General features: G+C 37.3%; 1 protein-coding gene across 3 annotated transcripts in view; it reads left to right on the forward strand.

Annotated features, from left to right (window-relative positions):
- The window catches only part of csmd3b (CUB and Sushi multiple domains 3b), a 484,418-nt gene that overhangs the window by 169,079 nt on the left and 294,374 nt on the right, over positions 1 to 20,965 (forward strand). For all 3 annotated transcript variants that reach the window (XM_066675840.1, XM_066675838.1, XM_066675839.1), the window contains exon 4: positions 5,916 to 6,110. In XM_066675840.1, the coding sequence (XP_066531937.1) occupies positions 5,916 to 6,110 (195 nt within the window). The remainder of the gene's footprint in view (positions 1 to 5,915; positions 6,111 to 20,965) is intronic.

Here is a 20,965-nt window from a genome sequence, read left to right on the forward strand (position 1 = left end):
ATCTGATCCTCTTTGATGTGCGTTTGGATTAACACTTTAGATATTGCCTAAACACTGTCTGGATTTTCTTGGTCCTTTTCGTGAGTGTAGGATCTTTTTTATTTCATTGGCATTCCCGTCAGCCTCAATGATAATGTGCGCTATTCATCACGGCTCTAAATGGCAAAATTGACAGGCCTCAAGGGCTTCAAACGCGTGTTCTGCTGACACAGGATTATCACATTCATCCATTTTATTTAATCATTCTGATGTGACTGTTTTTCATATCCACTACATTGCAGACAATTTGGATGTTGCTTCCTAAGAGCTTTTATCTGTGACTTTATGCCCAACATTAAGTGCACGATTTCTGATCAAGATAAGAATAAGCAATAAGGTGTTTCAAGTTACATTAGCTTTTATCCTTTACAAGCACATTCTTTAGTATTCAATCCCAACTCTGACATTGTCTGCCTATCTTAACAGGAGGGGAGCATGCTCTGTACCTGAATGAAGGCATTAATGCCAGGCTTTTCTTAGTAGAAGAGAACAGAACAGAACAATTGCAGGGATCTACTACTCCACTTTGCAGGGCACTGTGCAAGTCCAGTAGAAAAAACCTCTATTTCTTTAGCGTAGCATCAGTTGGAAACTATGTAACATCTAAGTCCATCTACCAATGTATTTTTATTAATAAATAGAGAATTGTAAAGAATTTGGAAAATTACTTTATTTGATTTAATAAATTCTGATTATGATGTCACACAATGCTTTTGCTTGTATTTATAAAGTTTCTTTGTGTAAACATATATTATATACTATACTTGAAGTGTGTACAAGCTAATACAGTCTACATTTTATAATAACCACATAGTAGTTAGTTTCTTGGAAGCCCATATGCCATTTTATTCCATTTTAATGAAACCTTGAAATAATTAATTTAGAACACACAATTTTCATTCATGAACACAACTGTCCTCCTCATATCCACCCTGGGGAACTAAATGGATTGACAGAGGAAAAATATTGAAGCGGACATTTTTAATTGGACAAAATGCAAGAAAAAGACAAATAGGAAATGGAATCAAAATAAAAGGCAAAAATTAATCTTATATTCATTTCCCACATTCCCACGTTTAGTGAATGTATTAATTATTTGGTAAAATGTAAATTCTGGAATGTGAGACAGCATATTGAACCTTAGTATTTAAGGCTCCATCTGCACAGATCCATTATTTCTTTTCAAAGCTGGGATTTTCCTATCTCCGTTTTTGAAAATAGCTCATCCAGACGAATACACGGCTGCATTATCATGCCCGTGCAGTAGGGGGCCCATAGTACCAAAAAACCACGGCATATGAGAGGAACACAGAGGGGTTAATTCCAAATCACTTCATACAGCATGACTTATATTTATTCATATGTGGGAATCTGAAATCTAGTGCTAACTGCATGTTCATTGTTGTTTAATGACCTATGTACCTCACTATATCGGGAGTAAAGAGGTATTTGCATTTCAGACAAAGACAGAGGCACTGTGTGACAAAGGCGTTAATGAAAATTTCTGTTTCTTTCGTCCACACGAGCACAGCATCAATGGTGTTTAAAAAATCTATGTGCTTCTTATAGAAGGGATGCCAAAAGGCAGACAACAACCTCTGTTTTAAAAAATAAATGTATCCGTGTGGACAGGGCCTAAGAGTCCCTAAGAGTGGATTTTAATATTTTTTAAATGAGTGATAGGCTGTCTTAGTTGGTCAAGTCTTGAGACCAATCAGACGCATCACCATTTTTCAACCTTGTAACTTTTAAATAGCTAGCTAAATGGTCTTATAGGAATAGACCAAAATTACTTATACAAAGTATGAGTATAATAACCCTGCATTGCTTTTTCCAAGTTTTCCAGTTGGACAGTGACAGCTCATTAACATAATTACATGCAACTCTACAGCAATATGTAAAATAACGATCTTCAACATACATGAGTCTATGGATATAGAGAGTGCAATCTGCATGTGCTGGAGTGATTGTATGAAAGTGGTGTGTTTTATTGTAGATGGTTTACTCTGTATGTTAATGACTGGTTGCCACCTTGGTCCATGCAATTCTGTCTCTTGTCATGGACCAATGGCACTGAGATGGGTAAGCATCTTGTGGAAACATTTAGGCTATAAAGGATAATGAGGTTCAGCAGTAAAACTAACCATGTGATGGCTTCTAAAAATGTAAACATGTGCAGAAATGGTATGGTTGAGATGTTTTAAACTAGAACCCGCATCTCATGATGAAAGAAATCCTATTGGGCAGTGTCCAAGACCCGAAGGGGGAGAGTCTTGTTCACAGAACAACAAAAGCACAATTGCCCTTGTTTTCACAGATTAATTTCTCAGTTACCCGGGTAACGAGAGTCCAAAGTTCAGAATTATCCACTTTGTCAGTTGGGTTTAAATTTAGATTGAAGTTATAAGGTTAAACTGAGAAATCGTGTTTTGTTGGATACCACTAAATGTGGAAACCATAGGAAGATTCAGTAGATTCAGACAGGACTCTCCATTCAGAATACTGCATTGCCTTGAATTTGCCTAAATCCCTGTCCAGAATAATGGCCTGTGATTTATATTTGGAATAAGGGTGTCTCATGTTGTACACTGACAGTTCTGAGGGTGCGAGTTTGATAAGATTTTAAGGTTCATTTAACGTGCTTTAGAAAAAGCATGTGTTCACTCTGTCTTTAAAGAATAACATAAAGTAGGGGGAGATGAGAATTAGCCATGAGTAATATTTAGGAAATGTGGGAGAGCAATGGATTCAATTCAGATTTTTGCTGTCATTGTGTTTAGAGCATCATAAGTGGAATCACCTGACCTCATGAGGCGAATGGGTGAAAGGGACATTCAGGATAGTTTAGGAGATAGTAGTGAAAAAATCCGGTTCCAATGCTACTGTAAAACCCTGAACTTTGGTCGAAGTTCATAGGAATGAATGTATTTTGTGAAAATGTTTTTTCTAAAGCTATTTTGAAAAGCTTTATCTTGTTTTTAATAACATTGGAAAAGTGAGAGAGATGTGTGACCACGAAGAGCCTGTGAAGTTGCCATGTTGGTCTGTGAGGAAGTTCATCAGTACACTTTCTGCACTTGTGAAGGGCAGTATTGAATCAGTTCTGAAAACCCTACATCAGCTGTGACTGGGACAGTGTCTTAATTACTGTTATTTCTGTTGATGGTTGGCTCACTAGACATAAAGACTTGATAAGCAGTATAGTTTATGGCCCGTAAATGCAGACATAAAAGCTTCAATTGCTACGTTTGTTAAAAGAGCCTATTTGAGGAAGCCTTAGTTAGACAGGACAAGGCGCTGTGTACTGAAGACATTGCTGTATTAACTCTTTACTTCAAGAAAGATAGCTGCTCCCCAAGCACAGTTGCTGAGTATGGTTTTTACCTGAATGGCTGCTAAATCTTTTATTCTATGGTCTTTATTGCTTTAATCCAGTTCTTTGTGAATAGAATTTTGTCTGATTTCACCTATATATATAATATAATATAATATAAAATTTCTGCAAATGATGTGACTAAATTGATTTTTTACATTACATTTACAAAGTTATGTATATTTTAGCTGTCCTCTAATCATTGCTTTGTTTCTTCAGAATTAAAACAAATATTTAAAGCCCAGTCTGATTCAGTGTTTTGCCTGTAAAAACATTTCTGTGATTGTCTGGCTGCACATCTTAATTATGAGTATTGGAAATGGTATATAAAAAATTGCAGGGCTTTAGACTTTACAACATGTAATTAAAATGTCTGATTTGATATGCTAATCTCTGCCTTGTATGTTTTGACACTATCTGACAGATTGTCTTCATAGTGTTAAGTGTCATAAGGTCACTATGGATTGCTAAATCCACCATGTCTGTTTTTATTAAGTTCTCATTTTAATTGTATTTACCACAGTGTTTTAGCTGTTATTCTATTTCTTCTTTTATTCCCTTTTATTCCTTTTATTTCATTATGTGCTGCAAGTTACTCAAGAGCTACACAGTAACAGTGCATTTAGTTTAAACTAGCCATAGAGTAGAATAATACTGACCAAATCTTGTAGGACTGAAATGACTGAAGACTGAAACAACAAATCTACAACCGTAACATAAATTTTCCTTTAATATATTTCACAGACTTATATGCATAAATAAAAGAAGAACTAATTGGAATAAAGGTCCAACAATGTTTGCTTAATAAATGAAATCTTCCTCTTTTGCAAGCTGTTCTGTTTTTACTTTCTCAAAACCAACATAATGATCATGGATTTTCACAGAGGAAGATTGTGACCTTTTGCGCTACCATCTGACCAGCTTGTTACACTGAGCCCTTGTTCTGTTTTATTTTCTCTCGAAAACAGAAATAAATAGCCGGTAGTCTCAAGAAATGTATGGTATAAGTTGGCTTGTTTTCCAGTTGTAATTTTAAGATGTGTGTGTATGTATTTATTTATTGTGCAAGTTATTACCTAAAAAATCTATTACATTCAAGGGTTTGCAAGAAGCTTGCATATGTGATGGGCAGAGACTGTACACAAAAAAGTTCACAAGGAACTGGTGGCACTGACCATGCATTAACGGTGCCAGTGGGGCTAGGTACAGCCTTAGTCACCAGGGAGGTGAGGGTGGATTTACGGTTGTTGATGGTAAGGGGTAGCACTGTAAACCTGGCTTGGAGGGGGGTGGGTCTGGGACGCCAGACTTCACAGTTGAGCCTTCTGGAGGTGTCATGGGCTTAATCCAGTGAAACACCAACAAGAGGAGATGCCTACCTGATGACCCTTGTGAAGAGCTAGCGATGCAGTGAGTGGTTTGGGTACTCATGGGCTGGGCTCAATGAGTAACCGTAGATGTTAAGGGTAGCTGGTTGTTCATCGGATCATAAACGGCCACAGCAACCCTAGGGGTGTAGCTGTAGGATTGGAACAATAAAAATTGTGGCTACTTTAGGAAGAGAGCGTGGCCGGCCCTGTGTGAAACTCTAATGGATTGTCATAGGATATTTTACATCTCATCTTGTGCATGATTATAATAATAATCCTCCTGCTCTGCATGTTTTAGTATTTGTAATAGTGTTTGTTATGGTGGCTTTTATGTCGTGAGGAGGCTTACAGCTATGAAATACGAAATGTACATGCAGAAGTACATTTTTGCATTTCACGGTATGTAGAGGAGAATTTTATTGACTCCTGGCACTGAAGGTGGAGGAAGGGAACAACATGGATAATGTTGTATTCTGTTCTGCTTCATGAATAAAAACCCATAAGACTCGAAGCCATCTCATTGGGGTCCTAAAAAGTTATCGTGTTTTGTAACACTAAACATGACCTGCAGCAAAACTTTCAATTTGAGTTATAGAATTGCATGCATAAAGAATCTCCTTGATGCTTTCCATGTCTGTTCATGTGTGGGAGTACTTTGTTGACTGCGACAGGTCATCATGAAAGGTAAATTCCTGTAGTAAAACCGAAAAAACATAAAGCTCCAAGGCTGCGCCTCAGGCGGTTATAGCCGATGACCTGAGCAATGTGTTGGGTCATTCTTTACAAGGGTGTAAAACACATGGGTGGAGATTTAGAACTCACACATTTAATCATGTTTATCAGTCTGAAGTGTCTCCACAATGGGAAGCTGTTATTTTTTGGTGACTCATACCTTCAGAACCACATGAATGGATGTGTTTACAGTAGCAACTTTCAAAATGAGGTAAAACAGTTTTCAAGAAATTTAAATAAAGGCTTTTTTATTAAAGATTTTGGGGATTATTTTGTTTTAATAAATAGTTTTAAATTTCACCCAGGTGACAAACATCTAGGGGACTGGTAAAAAAAAAATAAAATGCTTTGACACTGGATTAGAATTTTGTTATATTACCATCTCCTCTTTCCTTTCCTAGAATTGCAGAGCAGTTCCTGTGGGAATCCAGGTGTTCCACCCAAGGGCATCTTGTATGGGACACGCTTCAACGTAGGGGACAAGATCCGTTACAGCTGTGTAACGGGCTATGTTCTGGATGGTCATCCTCAGCTGACCTGTGTGACCAACGCAGGCAATGCAGCAGTGTGGGACTTCCCTGTCCCCATCTGTAGAGGTAAGCACCAAGATTGTCAGCTCTTTATGATGCATGATGAGATGTTTACAGTGCATTTTGTGTGTGTATGTGTGTGTATGTGTAATGTAGTATACTGTGTGTGTTTTGACCAGTGGCATACAGTACCTTGTGCTTCTAGGCCGCAGTGTTACATCGTATCACCAAATGGTAGAATGTATATACCTGTAAGGTATCATATAGTCTATATATGAAATTTATATGAAAAAAAATATATAAAATTATATATTATTATTTATTAAATGAATATATGAAATGCATACCATTTATATACCAAATAACATGATTTACCAATACGCTATTGGTCCATCTTTAGGTGTTGCTATATTTAAACTGAAGAAACAAAAAAATCAAGCACTAACCATAGTGTAAGAATGCTGATACCAGGTGCACTCACATACAAATTTTAAATGTCCATTAACAAAATTTCCACAGTTTGGGTTCCAGAGAGCTGAAAAATTGAGACAAATGTGTAATTTTCAGTCTATTCATCCTTAAACTAGCTGTTTTCACTGCCAGCTTTTTTTTGAGCAATTTTTAGGACACTATTAGTTTTTGGACATCACACAATTGCACTTTGTCGTTCTGAAAACCCTAACAACGGGAGGGATTTAAGATATAAAATTAACGTTCTTCTACATTACAGCTCATTTGAATAACCCAACTGTCAAATGGAAATGTAAAGAATATCATATATGATCTGTCAAAATGTAAAACTTTCCAGCACTAAGATATAAGGTACATGTAAATTATGGCATTTTATTAAAGTCACATATGTTAAACATATTGTACTGAGTATTTTATAGATGTTTGAGGAACAGCTGCAGTATGGAGACGGATGTAGAATGCACTTGACATCTTGAAGAGTTCAGTAAATAGTCTGCACTTACCGGAAAGCCTCTTTTCATCTGATGCTTCAGAGCAGTAAATGCAAACCTGGCCAGGAAATTGATATTTAATAAGCTCATTTGAATTTCAGGGGTCAGATAAAATGTGATTGTGAATGGAGATTCAGTTATTAATACCGCAGAGCTCTTTTTATGCACAGCTTCATTTACAACATTGTTTATGTGTATTATTCCACTGCTGGAATAAATTTCCTCCTTTTGGGGAACATAATAAATACAACTTAATTTTTCCTCAATTATTCAAATTATTGATATGAGCAGTGTGCCAGCAGTTGAGCTAGTGTTGGTAGAGAAGATGATAATTAATACATGGTAACATGCATGTTAAAACTTTTATATACATGGGTAGAAAATAGCAAAGGTAAAATATCAGCCTTAAAATTGGCAGGGTTCCAGACTCATATTGTTGGTCAAAGAATGTTTCTGAAAAATGAGCTATACTCTGCAATATTAAAAGTTTAATTTAGATCCAGAATCAAGAAACTTCATCAAACCTCCTACTGACATGAATAAAGGACTTTTAATATTTAATTTGTTGAATATTAACATAACACTGCTTTACAGGCTGATATATGCAAATGAGGACTCTAATGAGCAGTTGCATAGAATGTTCTACATGTCAAGCTCAAGCCTGAGAAGAAACTTAGCATGCAAAATTAAGCTTCATGATAATATAATGTAAACGCACCATTAAGGGTATTCCAATCTCAGTTTCACTGATACAGACTATTAACATTTCCAAGGCCTAGACACACATGGCAGTAGGTCCCTGTTTTTGGGTGCTGTTTGTGTGACGTCATGTATGATGTGCGTGCTTTCTTGCATGGGCTCTTTGATGTACATGCCCACGTCTTACTCGCCTGTGTCTAATCTCTTGAGTGTTTGCATTTGAAGGTTGTAACGTGTGTGTGCGACAGAGAGAAATGAAGTGAGAGAAGTCTGAGTACCGGAGTGTGTACCTGTGTGTATGTGTGCAATTGCATGAGTATTTTAATGCAGGCAGGGTGGAATAATCCTCAAATGTATAGCAACTACAATTTAATACCTTTTAAAAAATGAACAGATCTGGACATTTGTCAGGTGGTAAAGCAGCATTTCCATGTTCTTTCTGCCCAAACACACTCCATGTTTTTCCATCCTTCTGTTCAAAAACACACTAATTAGATGGAAATGAGTCTGGTGGTATTCATGCTCCGATTCCCTGCAGTGCAACAGGCTTAAGAGTCTGTATGTGTCCTTGCTGTAAACATATCAAGATTTATTGTCCCATGTTCAGGCCAATTATAATGTGCATTAGCCATGACCATCCTGAAATAAGCAGTCTGTTTTTTTTCTGTTTTAGCACTGTGCTTAATAGGGAGGCAGGAAATGACAGCACGTGCATCATGTTCGTTTTGGTTGGACGCAAATTGCCAAACCCACTGAAGTGGAATGTCAAATAGCCTAAAGTGCTAAAATGTGAAGCATATACCTAGACCTGAGAGTAGTTTGTATGTGAAGGAGTGACCTGATTTTTAGAGGGTAGTGTGTAGACATTTTAAACATTTTGGCAGGTTCAAAACTGCCCACCATCACCGAAATCCTGTAAAGAGAGACACCTACACTAGCTCTTCTTGAATATTTGCTTCAGTACTATGTTTCATAGCAGTCCTTTATTGTAATGACTATCTGTGTATCAAAAACACATTGAGACCAGTTATGAGCATGTTAATAACCAGTGTATAGTAACTGCCCATATAGCATAGCAGTAGCATGTAGCTGATTGGACGTTAGCTCATTATGCCATAATCTAATCATTTATGAAAGGACAGTAACGGTTTATTTTTGTAAATATTACTTTAGAACGCTGTGCTTTTTTCATGTCTCTGTCTCGTAAGGTGAATTTTGTAGTTTATATGCAGTATCTGCTTCTTTCCTGTTTCCATGGGTTTATCAACATCTTTTGGTACAGAAGTTGGATTTTCTTCCCTCAGATGGATTGAGGGGGAAAAGAAATGCACAGAGAGGGAGTGGCTGACCTAAATTGTACACCTAATGCAGATAAGGTAGAAATATCTGAATCCCCTCTTAAGGATGGAGCTGATTTGTTTTTTCTGAAGCTTGGTCGTTTGGTTTAGACTTTGGGAGTTATTATTAAACTTGTTGATGTGATCATTGACAAGTAAACGAATATCAGGTGGGCTATTAAATAGGGGGAAGTGGCATAAATATATGCTGTGTAGACCTCTGTGAAGGACACAATGAGATAGAGAGTAAAAGCAGATGAGTAAAAGAGGTCTAATCAGGTTAGATTATTTTCCCATATCTTCATAGCTTATTTATAGAGTTGTTTCTAAATTGAATCCCACCTTCCTTGTTTGATTTGTTAAGCCATTTTTTTTTTGTATGTTTGACCATACGAAGTACACACTAAGCACTAAGTAGTACAGATAAGTCATTCCACTCCTTACCAACCTAATTTTCTTTTAAAGAAACACTCCAAAATTGAATTTGCTATTCTGGAGCATGAAAATAAATAATAAACATATAAATAAATGAAGTTATCATTCATTAGGCACCAAAGCCCCATTTAAAGCTCAAATCAAGGGACCTTTAAAAATGCAGCTTCTGCAAATGTCAAGGTACATTCACAGTCAGTAATGTATGCATCTCTGGACCCATGCTCGGTGAGGTAAAAAAGCACTCAGGAATTATTTGTTGTACTCTGCTACTTTATTTCCTCCACTAATTGCATGATGGATGCTTTCATTTTCTTGCTTGTTAATCTGGATTTGTCTGCACTGCACTGTGGCCTCAGAAGTGAACATTGCAGTGTGCTGTAGAGCACTATAAATCCTCTTCCACAGCTTTGTGCTTTGAATTAGAGATTTGTGCTCAGAGTTACGAAACACATGTATAAATGGTAAGGCTCATTTACACGTATAAATATTCAGTCAGTGTTTATCAGTGAAGATTGAATATTGAAACCTGTTAATGCTCACATAAATCTGAAGGAACAAGATAAGGTGCACATAGCGTGTACCTTAGTATTAAAAATTGCTCACTGTAGGAATATGAGCTACATAATGTATTAGGGAAGCTTGGCCTATATAATATAGATGACAAAAGAACTTGTTGCTATGTGTGGGTCATGGCAGAATTGTTACTGTTGATTGTATTAGTAATCTGGTAATCCCACCATTTTATATATGTATACAGATGTGTCAGGGAAATCAAATTCATCAGACAAACGACAAAGCAAAAAGATTCCAACATACTGGACACATTTTGGAAAAAATAATGGAAATAATTAACATAAGAATGACCAACTACTCATTGCCAGGTCCACATTTATCAGTCGCTGAACTGGCGTTTAATTGAGTAATCAATGACTCTGGAGTTATGTCTACAGCAAGCCCTAAGACAGGAAAGAATATTATTAGGATCCTCAGCTTGGGAAAATGTCCAAATATTTTACAGAGTTTTCAGGAATGTTCAGCAGTGTGTGCTCAGTGCACCGTTGCCCGAGGCAGATTTGGTCAGTCCATGGCGTCAGAGTATGAAATCGGCATGACAACGCTGCTGCACAGGTAGCTTGGTCAAGGCATCACATTCAGAAATGTCTGTTCGACCTGGATGACAACTCTTAGCCTGGGTATTAGGAGGCATTACCATCAATATATGTCACACACCCCAGGGTGCACTCCAACACACCATTTTTACAGTTTTTATTGTAAAAACAACACCCTACTTTCAGCTGGTAGGTTTTTTTTTTTTTTCTTAAACTCTTAACTAAGAAGTAAAGCCACAAAACTCAATACACCTAAGAAAACATTATTTCTGGCTTTTGTGGCCTCAAATATAGACATTTTTTTCTGGATATCCTCCAGGCAAGCTTTCAGGGTGTTTTATTAACATTTTGAGCATGCTACTCTAGTCCAATAAATTGTGAGCTTCTTATAAATAAGTGGATGTGTTTTCAGATGTAGCCTGCAGTAGAGGTCAATAGTAACAGGCCAGTAATTCAGAGAAGTAGATCTTCATAATGTGAGGTTGCTGTTCTCTTAATCAGAAAGCTATAAAATGTTGCAATCTCAGTCCCTAGCGTAGACCTGGAATCTGAACTTTTGAGTTCAGTTAAACTTCCCTCATAAAGGACTAATACACGGTCAAGTGGATGTTTGTCATTGACTGCACTCGATGCATCTACATGCGCCAAACACCCTTCTGAAGAATCAGTGTTCTTCTAGATAGTATACGTTAGTGATGCTGATCTGATGTACTGGATCACTGTTGATTAGTGATGCGCTGATTTGATATACTGGATCACTGTTGATTAGTGATGCACTGATCTGATATACTGGATCACTGTTGATTAGTGATGCACTGATCTGATATACTGGATCAATGTTGATTAGTGATGCACTGATCTGATATACTGGATCAGTATTGATTAGTGATGCACTGATCTGACGTACTGGATCAATGTTGATTAGTGATGCACTGATCTGATATACTGGATCAGTATTGATTAGTGATGCACTGATCTGACGTACTGGATCAATGTTGATTAGTGATGCACTGATTTGATATACTGGATCAGTATTGATTAGTGATGCACTGATTTGATATACTGGATCAGTATTGATTAGTGATGCACTGATCTGATATACTGTATCAGTATTGATTAGTGATGCACTGATCTGATATACTGTATCAGTATTGATTAGTGATGCACTGATCTGATGTACTGGATCACTGTTGATTAGTGATGCACTGATTGGATGTACTTGATTACTGTTGATTAGTGATGCGCTGATTTGATATACTGGATCAGTATTGATTAGTGATGCATTGATCTGATTTACTGGATCAGTATTGATTAGTGATGCACTGATCTGATATACTGGATCAGTATTGATTAGTGATGCACTGATCTGATGTACTGGATCACTGTTGATTAGTGATGCGCTGATTTGATATACTGGATCACTGTTAATTAGTGATGCACTGATCTGATATACTGGATCAGTATTGATTAGTGATGCAATGATCTGACGTACTGGATCACTGTTGATTAGTGATGCACTGATCTGATATACTGGATCAGTATTGATTAGTGATGCACTGATCTGATATACTGGATCAGTATTGATTAGTGATGAACTGATCTGATATACTGGATCACTGTTGATTAGTGCTGCGCTGATCTGATATACTGGATCAGTATTGATTATTTATGAACTAATCTGATATACTGGATCACTGTTGATTAGTGATGCGCTGATTTGATATACTGGATCACTGTTGCTTAGTGATGAACTGATCTGATATACTGGATCACTGTTGATTAGTGATGTGCTGATTTGATATACTGGATCAGTATTGATTAGTGATGCACTGATTTTGACATACTGGATCACTGTTGATTAGTGATGCACTGATCTGATATACTGGATCAGTATTGATTAGTGATGCATTGATCTAATATACTGGATCACTGTTGATTAGTGATACACTGATCTGATATACTGGATCAGTATTGATTAGTGATGCATTGATCTGATATACTGGATCAGTATTGATTAGTAATGCACTGATCTGACGTACTGGATCACTGTTGATTAGTGATACACTGATCTGATATACTGGATTACTTGATTAGAGATGCACTGATCTGATATACTGGATCACTTGATTAGTGATGCACTGATCTGACGTACTGGATCACTGTTGATTAGTGATACACTGATCTGATATACTGGATCACTTGATTAGAGATGCACTGATCTGATATACTGGATCACTTGATTAGTGATGCACTGATCTGATATACTGGATCAGTATTGATTAGTGATACACTGATCTGATATACTGGATCACTTGATTAGAGATGCACTGATCTGATATACTGGATCACTTGATTAGAGATGCACTGATTTGATATACAGGATCACTTGATTAGAGATGCACTGATCTGATATACTGGATCAGTATTGATTAGTGATACACTGATCTGATATACTGGATCACTTGATTAGAGATGCACTGATTTGATATACAGGATCACTTGATTAGAGATGCACTGATCTGATATACTGGATCAGTATTGATTAGTGATACACTGATCTGATATACTGGATCACTTGATTAGAGATGCACTGATTTGATATACAGGATCACTTGATTAGAGATGCACTGATCTGATATACTGGATCAGTATTGATTAGTGATACACTGATTTGATATACAGGATCACTTGATTAGAGATGCACTGATCTGATATACTGGATCAGTATTGATTAGTGATACACTGATCTCATGCACATTTGAAAACAGCATTTTTTTTTAACATTGTTTAAATATTTCATGATGAATTGAACCCATAGAAATGCTTCAAAAGTACTTGGAAGTCTTTTAACATTGATTCCACTGAGAAGTGAAAATATTTTCCTTCACTTATAAAGTTACTATTATTTTATTTTTACTATATACATGTATTTCTTTGGACAGTGACAATGTAATGGATTAGTATTCTCCTAAAATTATTGCAGATGTGATATGACCACTATATGTTGGCATCTACTTTATAGTAATATGTATGTACTTTGCTTCTACAACAAGGACAGTGTCATTGTGCTTGTTGTTAAATGTGAGTAAATGGGTCTACGTATGTAAGTGAGTTGTAAGTCAGATCCATAAGATGCTTTACATCTAAAAAACAAGTTTTAAACAGAGATTTTTTAATCAGATCAGCAACCTGCCTTGAATTCAGAATTAGTTTCCAGAGAGGGAATATTGGATTGATGCATCCCATGTAAATGATCTGGGCTGGTAAAAGTTATACTCATTCAGTGTAATACAAATTAACAAGTAAAATGCTGAAGTGAATTTCCATAGGATCTAAATTGATGAAGTGTGGAGTAAAAAAAATGGGATTGCCCTTGCACAGTCTGAAGTGCAGTAATTCCATTTCCTCATATGCAGATGTAATAGAAGACACTACTGCTGAGGTATGCAGTTTGGCCATGGCCAATCTAAATCTAAATATCCTGACAAAGGTAACTGCATAGTGCTGAGAGATGCAAAAATAGCGTTAGTGCCGAAAACGCACCTCGAGGTGTAAGACATTAATGTGGGTTAGTTACCCATCTGTAAAGTCAGTGTGCAGTGTGTCAAGCTTGGCCTGGACCCTTGGTTGTGGCCACCTGTGTCCTGCCCATCTTCTAGACTGCACTGTTGCATTTTAGTGCTCAGGAATAAACCTTGGATTGGCACAGCTGAGTTCAGAATGCCAAAAATATCCCCTTTTGTCAGATGGAATTCCTCAAGGCGTATTATGACGCTGATAATTTGACGCCAGAGCTATGAGCCTTAATGACAGGCTTTTGATGTGCTAGACTCTAATTTTGACAGGCTCTTAATATTAAAGAGGTTAGAAAGCTCACTGCAGAAATCATGTCTCTCCTTGCCGCTCCCTGTCTGGCTTTTAACAACCATGGGGACCACCTGCTTAAAGATGTAAATCCCCAACCAATCCCACAGCACTCTGAGCTGTGCTGTAGTAATAGGATATGACATCCTCACCCTTCATACATGCAATCCTCCAGCCAGAGGCTGCATATTTGCTGCACATATTGCTCGAATGAAACTGCTCTTAACCGCACGATTTGCAGCCGAGAGTACATTCTCATGTTGGGCTTGAATAATTGATTATTGACATAGTAAATGTACTATAATGACCTGACATCAATGGTTAAATGTCATGGCTGTCATCACCAGGTGCAAAGTGTCCCCTTACAAAAATATGGCATGCTTGATTGGAAATTCTCCTGGGGCTTCTAACAGACATTAGGTGAAAGACATATGTCAATGGAGAAAACCTTTTCTGAATAAGATCCTTGCAGTTCAGGGGGGCAGCAGATAGTGTATCATAGTTTGTGAAGATGTTATGTTTATATTGTTGAAAGTTCAATCCCTGTGCTGTTTGTAGAGCTACATTTCACACTTTTCTTCAATGATCTGGACCTCCACAGGACCACCACAGAGCAGGAATGATTTGGTTGGTGGATCTTTCTCAATGCTGCAGTGACCCTGCTGGTGGTGGAAGTGTGTACTGTGTTGGTATGAGTGGATTAGACACAGCAGTGCTACAGGGGTTTTAATTGTTCACCAAAAACTAAAAAAAATCCAGCCAACAGCGTCCTGTGTCCACTGATGAACACCTAGAGAATGACCAACTCAAACTGTGCAGTAAATGATGAGCTACTGTCTGTGACTTTACATTGACAAGGTGGATTCACGAGGAAGGAGTGTCTAATGGAGTGGACAGTGAGTAAATAGTGTTAAAATATCAAGCAGCACTGCTGTGTCTGATCCACTCATATCATAACACACACTAACACAGCATCGCCCAAGCAGTGTCATTGCAGTGCTGAGAATGATCCACCGTCCAAACTAAGTTGCTCACTGGTGGTTGATAAAATGGACAGTGAGTGAAACAAGGTAGGCATTTTTAATCCAGTGATCGTTCGATGTGTATTACTAAGACTGTACTCTTTTTTTCTATACTTGCATAAGAAAAACATTTCCGAACATAGTTAAAGCATGATTTCGGTGGGCACACTACTTTGTCCATGATTGACTGCTGAATCCATGACAGAACTGCAGAGAGCACTATACACAGCCGTTGTTTATAGCTTGTGAGATCAATGGAGAATAATAGATTTATGTTTTTGATTAAAACAGCAGTTTTAATTTCATCTTATCAAGAGCTGGACAAGTTTGGCTTCAGAACATAATGGTCCTGCCAGGTTTTCCATCCACCTGTTCACTGAACAATGTCCTGAACCAATATGCTATGCTTTGCTTTCAGGGATGAATTTGTAGACATCGCATATATCTTGTGTATGTACGAAACATACTAATATGACTCTGTTGGAAGAGACAGAGATATTCATAAAAATGACCAATGGAAAGTAGATTTCTGAAGGGAAGTAGTATTGATTATTTATCTGAGGCTTCTCTCTTGTTTCAGCATTCAGTGTGGTTGTCCTTACTGCCTTCATTCTCTTTTTTTGAAACCTCCAGGGATATTTTCACACACCTTCAAAACTCAGTTTTGCAATATGGTGGCATTTTCTGCTTCCCACAGTCAAATTAATCTGAAATATATATTTGATAATACTAAAGAGCACCTGCTGTAGCTGCATCTTCCTCTGCAAAAGGCTGGAATATAATACATTTAATAGAAGAAAAATTAGACAGTAGTTGTACTGGTAGACATGGGTGCATTTTGCCAGACCATTCCTGCTGAAAGTTCCATGAAACTGTAGCATTTATCCATCAAAGGAATGTGGTTTAAATCTTAAAATAAGTGGGATGTGAAAAATCAAATGTTTATTGATGTATTCTGTAGCAGTGCACTGTGTTTTGTTCATGTCCAGAAACCTTAGTTAAATGCTGAATGTGTGGTTTGCTTTGGGAGTGTAATTGACAGCCTTTTGTGGTAGAATCCATTTATGGGCTTAACAAAATTCCAGCTGCAATCAGAGTCAACTTCCCCATGCTGACATCTTCAGAGTTGCAGCAAAGAAAACAGGAATACAACCACAGAATAATTGAATTGGCATGTCTCAGCACTTTCTGAGTTTTCAGGCCCAGGCTCCAGGGCCAGAGGGGAATATGCTCTTACAGCATTCACAAACCAAGTGTCAGTCTTTTATAGATGTAGTTTGCTCACAAGAGCACACCCTCTTTTTTTTTCTTGCTCCAAATCTCTTCATTTGGAAAGAGCTCCCTCTCCAATTCACCCCCCTCCCACCCCTGAGTCCCAAGTGCAAAAGCTAACAACCTGGAAAACAGCAGAAATAGACCTGAGGGTGGGAAGTGCGCATAGTAGCTTCCATAGTTACTTTTAAATGCTCTTAACTATTGTTCAATGGAAAAAATATCTCTAAAGCAGTATATTCCAAAAGTGTCCATTCTTTTTAGATTGATATTATTAAAAATGTAGTAAATTACATTTTATTTGTATAGCATATTTTAAATACATATTAATTTACTGTAAATCAATTTTATGTACACTGTAAAAAAATGCTGTAAATTTACAGCAAGTCTGCTACAGTATTTTATTGTAATACTCAATTACAGTAATATGCTGTAAATTTGAAATACAGTAGTGTTCCTGTAAAAATACGGTAAATGGCTGGGAACTCTGCTGCCAGTATCTTACTGTAAATCGCAGTATTTACAGTAAATTATTATATTATTCAATTACAGTAATACGCTGTAAATTTGAAATACAGTAGTGTTCCTGTAAAAACGGTAAATGCCTGGGAACTCTGCTGCTAGTATTTTACTGTAAAATTTACAAGAAATTTTTTACAGTGTATTATTACTGTGTTTAAGTAATGAAAGCTTGCATTGTCTGGAGACTTGAAGCTTTTATAAAACAGCAATGAAATATGTGCAGTCAGCTAGCATGCCTTGTGTGTAACAAAACTCTAAAAACACATGATGCCTGTGAGCACACATATATATATATCTTTGCTTGTACCCGTTTTTGTTCCTGTTAAAGTCTCCTAACAAAACCCTGAAACAACAGGAAACTCAAGAAAGCACTGTTTTGTGGTTAATCTGCTAGGCTCACACAGAACGGCTCACTGAGATGCAGAGGGTGGCCACTGCATGCTAATGTAACTTTTAAGCTTTGTAAATCATTTGTTCCCCTACAAATATAACCAGTGCACAGAAGTGCAGATGGCCTGAGCCAGTTTAAGTTCCTTGTGAGAGGTGAGATTGAGACCTGTGGTGATTTTACTGTGCAGTTTACATCAGACCATCTGTGTACTACTGTGGTCCGAGTGCCTGAGGCTGAGGCTTCAACAAAAACACCCTACTACGTTATATTTTTCTCATTCCACAAAATGAAGCTTCTGCTGCTAGCTGCTATTAGATGACCACCAACAAAATGCATTTCAGTGTTGTCCTAAGCGTGTATACTATAGACTTGTCTTTTTGTACAGTCTGATTGTAGGCTTCTGCAGCTTTTGTCGAAAACAAGACCCACTAAGTGTTTTCCGTGCTCCGACACACCTGATTTAACACATCAGCTAATGATCAAGGCCTTCATTAGTGCAGTCAGGCGTTTGAGAACACGGAAAACAGTAAAGTTGTGCAGTGCTCTGACTCCATGGGACTAGAGTTGGAAAGCCTGATCCAGGCTATAATTTCAAACAGTATTTGGCACAAATGCAGGGTGTTTTTGCAGACTAATTATGTTCTGTCAGCTGCAGGCTATATACTACATTGTCAGTTATTTGCTACAACACACTTATGAAAGAGTTTGAAGATTAGGTAATGGTTAAAAGCTTGGCAGGATATACCACACCAATCTGTGTTCTCAATTCAGTCTTTTTATTCATCTTTCATGTTGAAATTATCACATTGTTTGTATTTATGTAATGAGACACAAGGAATTTGGCTGAATAGAGTTTTAAAATTTGGCTACAGTCTACCCAACATCTCAGTGATATTGTATTATCCTTTTCACTTAGAAAATACATTCAGGGGAAAACAGATGAATTCAGAGAAATAGAGGCTCCACATAGTCTATGTTCATGGGAATGACACATTAGAATGGAAGTGTGGTTGTGTTCCTCCCCTTGGTGACAAAGACATACATCAGTTCAATACCTTTCATTTAGGAAGCCTATAGCATGCATGCATCACATTTTAAACATAAATGCCGTTGATTTTATGAGTAGACCCTGGGTGTTATATTCGTCATGCATTCTTACCTGTGACCCTTAGGGATTATTTGCAGATTGGGATCCAACATTCTTAATGTGGATGACAGAAATGAATGATGGATATATTGCTCATTTAGTAATATTTAAAATTTTATTATAAGAATAGTGTTTGAGCCACAAGGGAGGGTTTGTGTGAGGGATCACGTTTGCTGACTTGAATGTGAAATATTCAAGATAGCAAATCAAATAAATTATAATACAAATGCAAATGTAGAGAATCGCATACAGCAAGCAATGCCAAACATCTTTTGTAATGGGGAAAACATTTTTAATAAATTATAATTATAGTAATTATTGTGGGTTCACATCATTTGGGCAGGGGACCATCTTTAATTTTTGGGAAAATACATGAATAATACTCCATGGTGTTTTGCCTCTTTGTGGCTATTTCAGACCCTGCCTTCTAATTTTTTTTAATTTGTTTACTTATTATTTAAACTTAGATACTATTTGGTGCTTTTCCACTGCATGGTATCACTCATCTCTGCTGTGCTGTACTCTGCTCTTTTGCTTTTCCATTAGTCTAATCCAGTACATGTGAAGTGGGTACATTTTTTTAGTCCCTGCTACTTTGTGGTTTCAAGTGAACCGAACAGGGACTAAATGTTGCCTGTAAACACTGCAGAGAGACTTGTCTACAAACTAAACTAGCAATTTATTTATTTATTTATTTTATTAATTAAATCTGACTCTTAATGGTAGCTCATAAAATCAAGTCTATTGGTCTGTTGAAGAGGTTCAAATGCTCCTTGGAGTTGTGCCTTATGAAAGAAACCAGTGTGAGCCGAATGGATGTTTAATCCCTAATAAGAATAACACGTGAATACATAAGTAAACGGTACCTAACCTTACTTTTGCCATTGTTGTGGTTGTGTAAAGCCTGTGGTTCATACATGTTGGGGCTGGGGGGCTTTACAGTGGGAAAACCAATCAGGAACTGTGCAAGTAGAGTACAGCAGGTACCGTAAAGTGGAAAAGCACCAATTGACTCAAAGTACCTCAGATGAAACTCAGTTCTGTCCATCAGCACAGTGTTCCTGTACCTGTGTCTCACTGGCTTCTTCAGTAACTGTTGCATGTTATGACAGTAACTAGTGATATTTTTGAGATAAATCTAACACCAATGGTGCTGTGAACCTTTGTTTTTTTTCCCCATACTTAGAGATATGTTGAAGAAGTGTTGGGGGTGGGGGGAGGGAAAGGACAGGATGTTTGTCAGCTCTTTAATGTTAGTGTTGGCATGCCGTCTGCTGTGTTTGGATTGAGCTCAAGACAACTATGAATAATTCACTCTGCCTGAACCTGCTTCCATGTGAGTGAAAAATTCAGAAAAAACCCGGAAGCTTCCGTGCTCCTTTTATCTGCTTTAACAACAAGGCCTTAATCACAGGCAGACATTATATTTAGGAACACTAATATTAGAAATAAAGAGTGACCCCGCAGTCCTTTGATCAGCAGGAAACAAATCCCTGCTCTCAGTAGTTCTCCTGCTGTGTTCCTCTCTCCTCACTCTCTTAGCTACTCTTAAGTTTAGCTACTCTCATCATCTACTGCAGTCCCTCAGACAGGCCTTCTGTGCATCCCATCCATTACCACAGCTCACTCAGTACCAGAACTCCAGAGGTGTCTGTCTGCAAGCTGATATTATAGCTGTCTTATGGTTGGTTAATGATGATTGATGGCTGTGCGGCTAAAACACTTTAGGAAATTGCTGAGATTCGTTCTGTTTCTGATATTTTTGCAGTAAAGTGGTCTCCTATTTCATACCAACTATAAATCATAGCAGTAAGCAACTAGAGCAACTAGAGCTGGGCAATCCAGTGAGATTATATATATATATATATATATATTTTTTTTTTTTTCAATCACATAAATTTACGGAAATCTAAATTAAAATCATGCAGGTCTTTTATAAAATGCCAACATATTGCATAGTAATAAACTAAACCTGTTCAATAATTTTCACAACTCTTTGTAAATAATGTACATGCCCGACAACAATTTACAACTGTCCTTACTATAACTAAAGGCAAAAGCAAGTACAGCAATATATCATCCAAAGTATTTCAAACTACTTGTTCTAAATGTGGACTAGAATTATATTCAACTGTGAAACTTTCTCTTCCGAATGCACCAT

Source organism: Hoplias malabaricus, chromosome 6 (assembly GCF_029633855.1).
Source record: "Hoplias malabaricus isolate fHopMal1 chromosome 6, fHopMal1.hap1, whole genome shotgun sequence".
Lineage (NCBI taxonomy): Eukaryota > Metazoa > Chordata > Actinopteri > Characiformes > Erythrinidae > Hoplias > Hoplias malabaricus.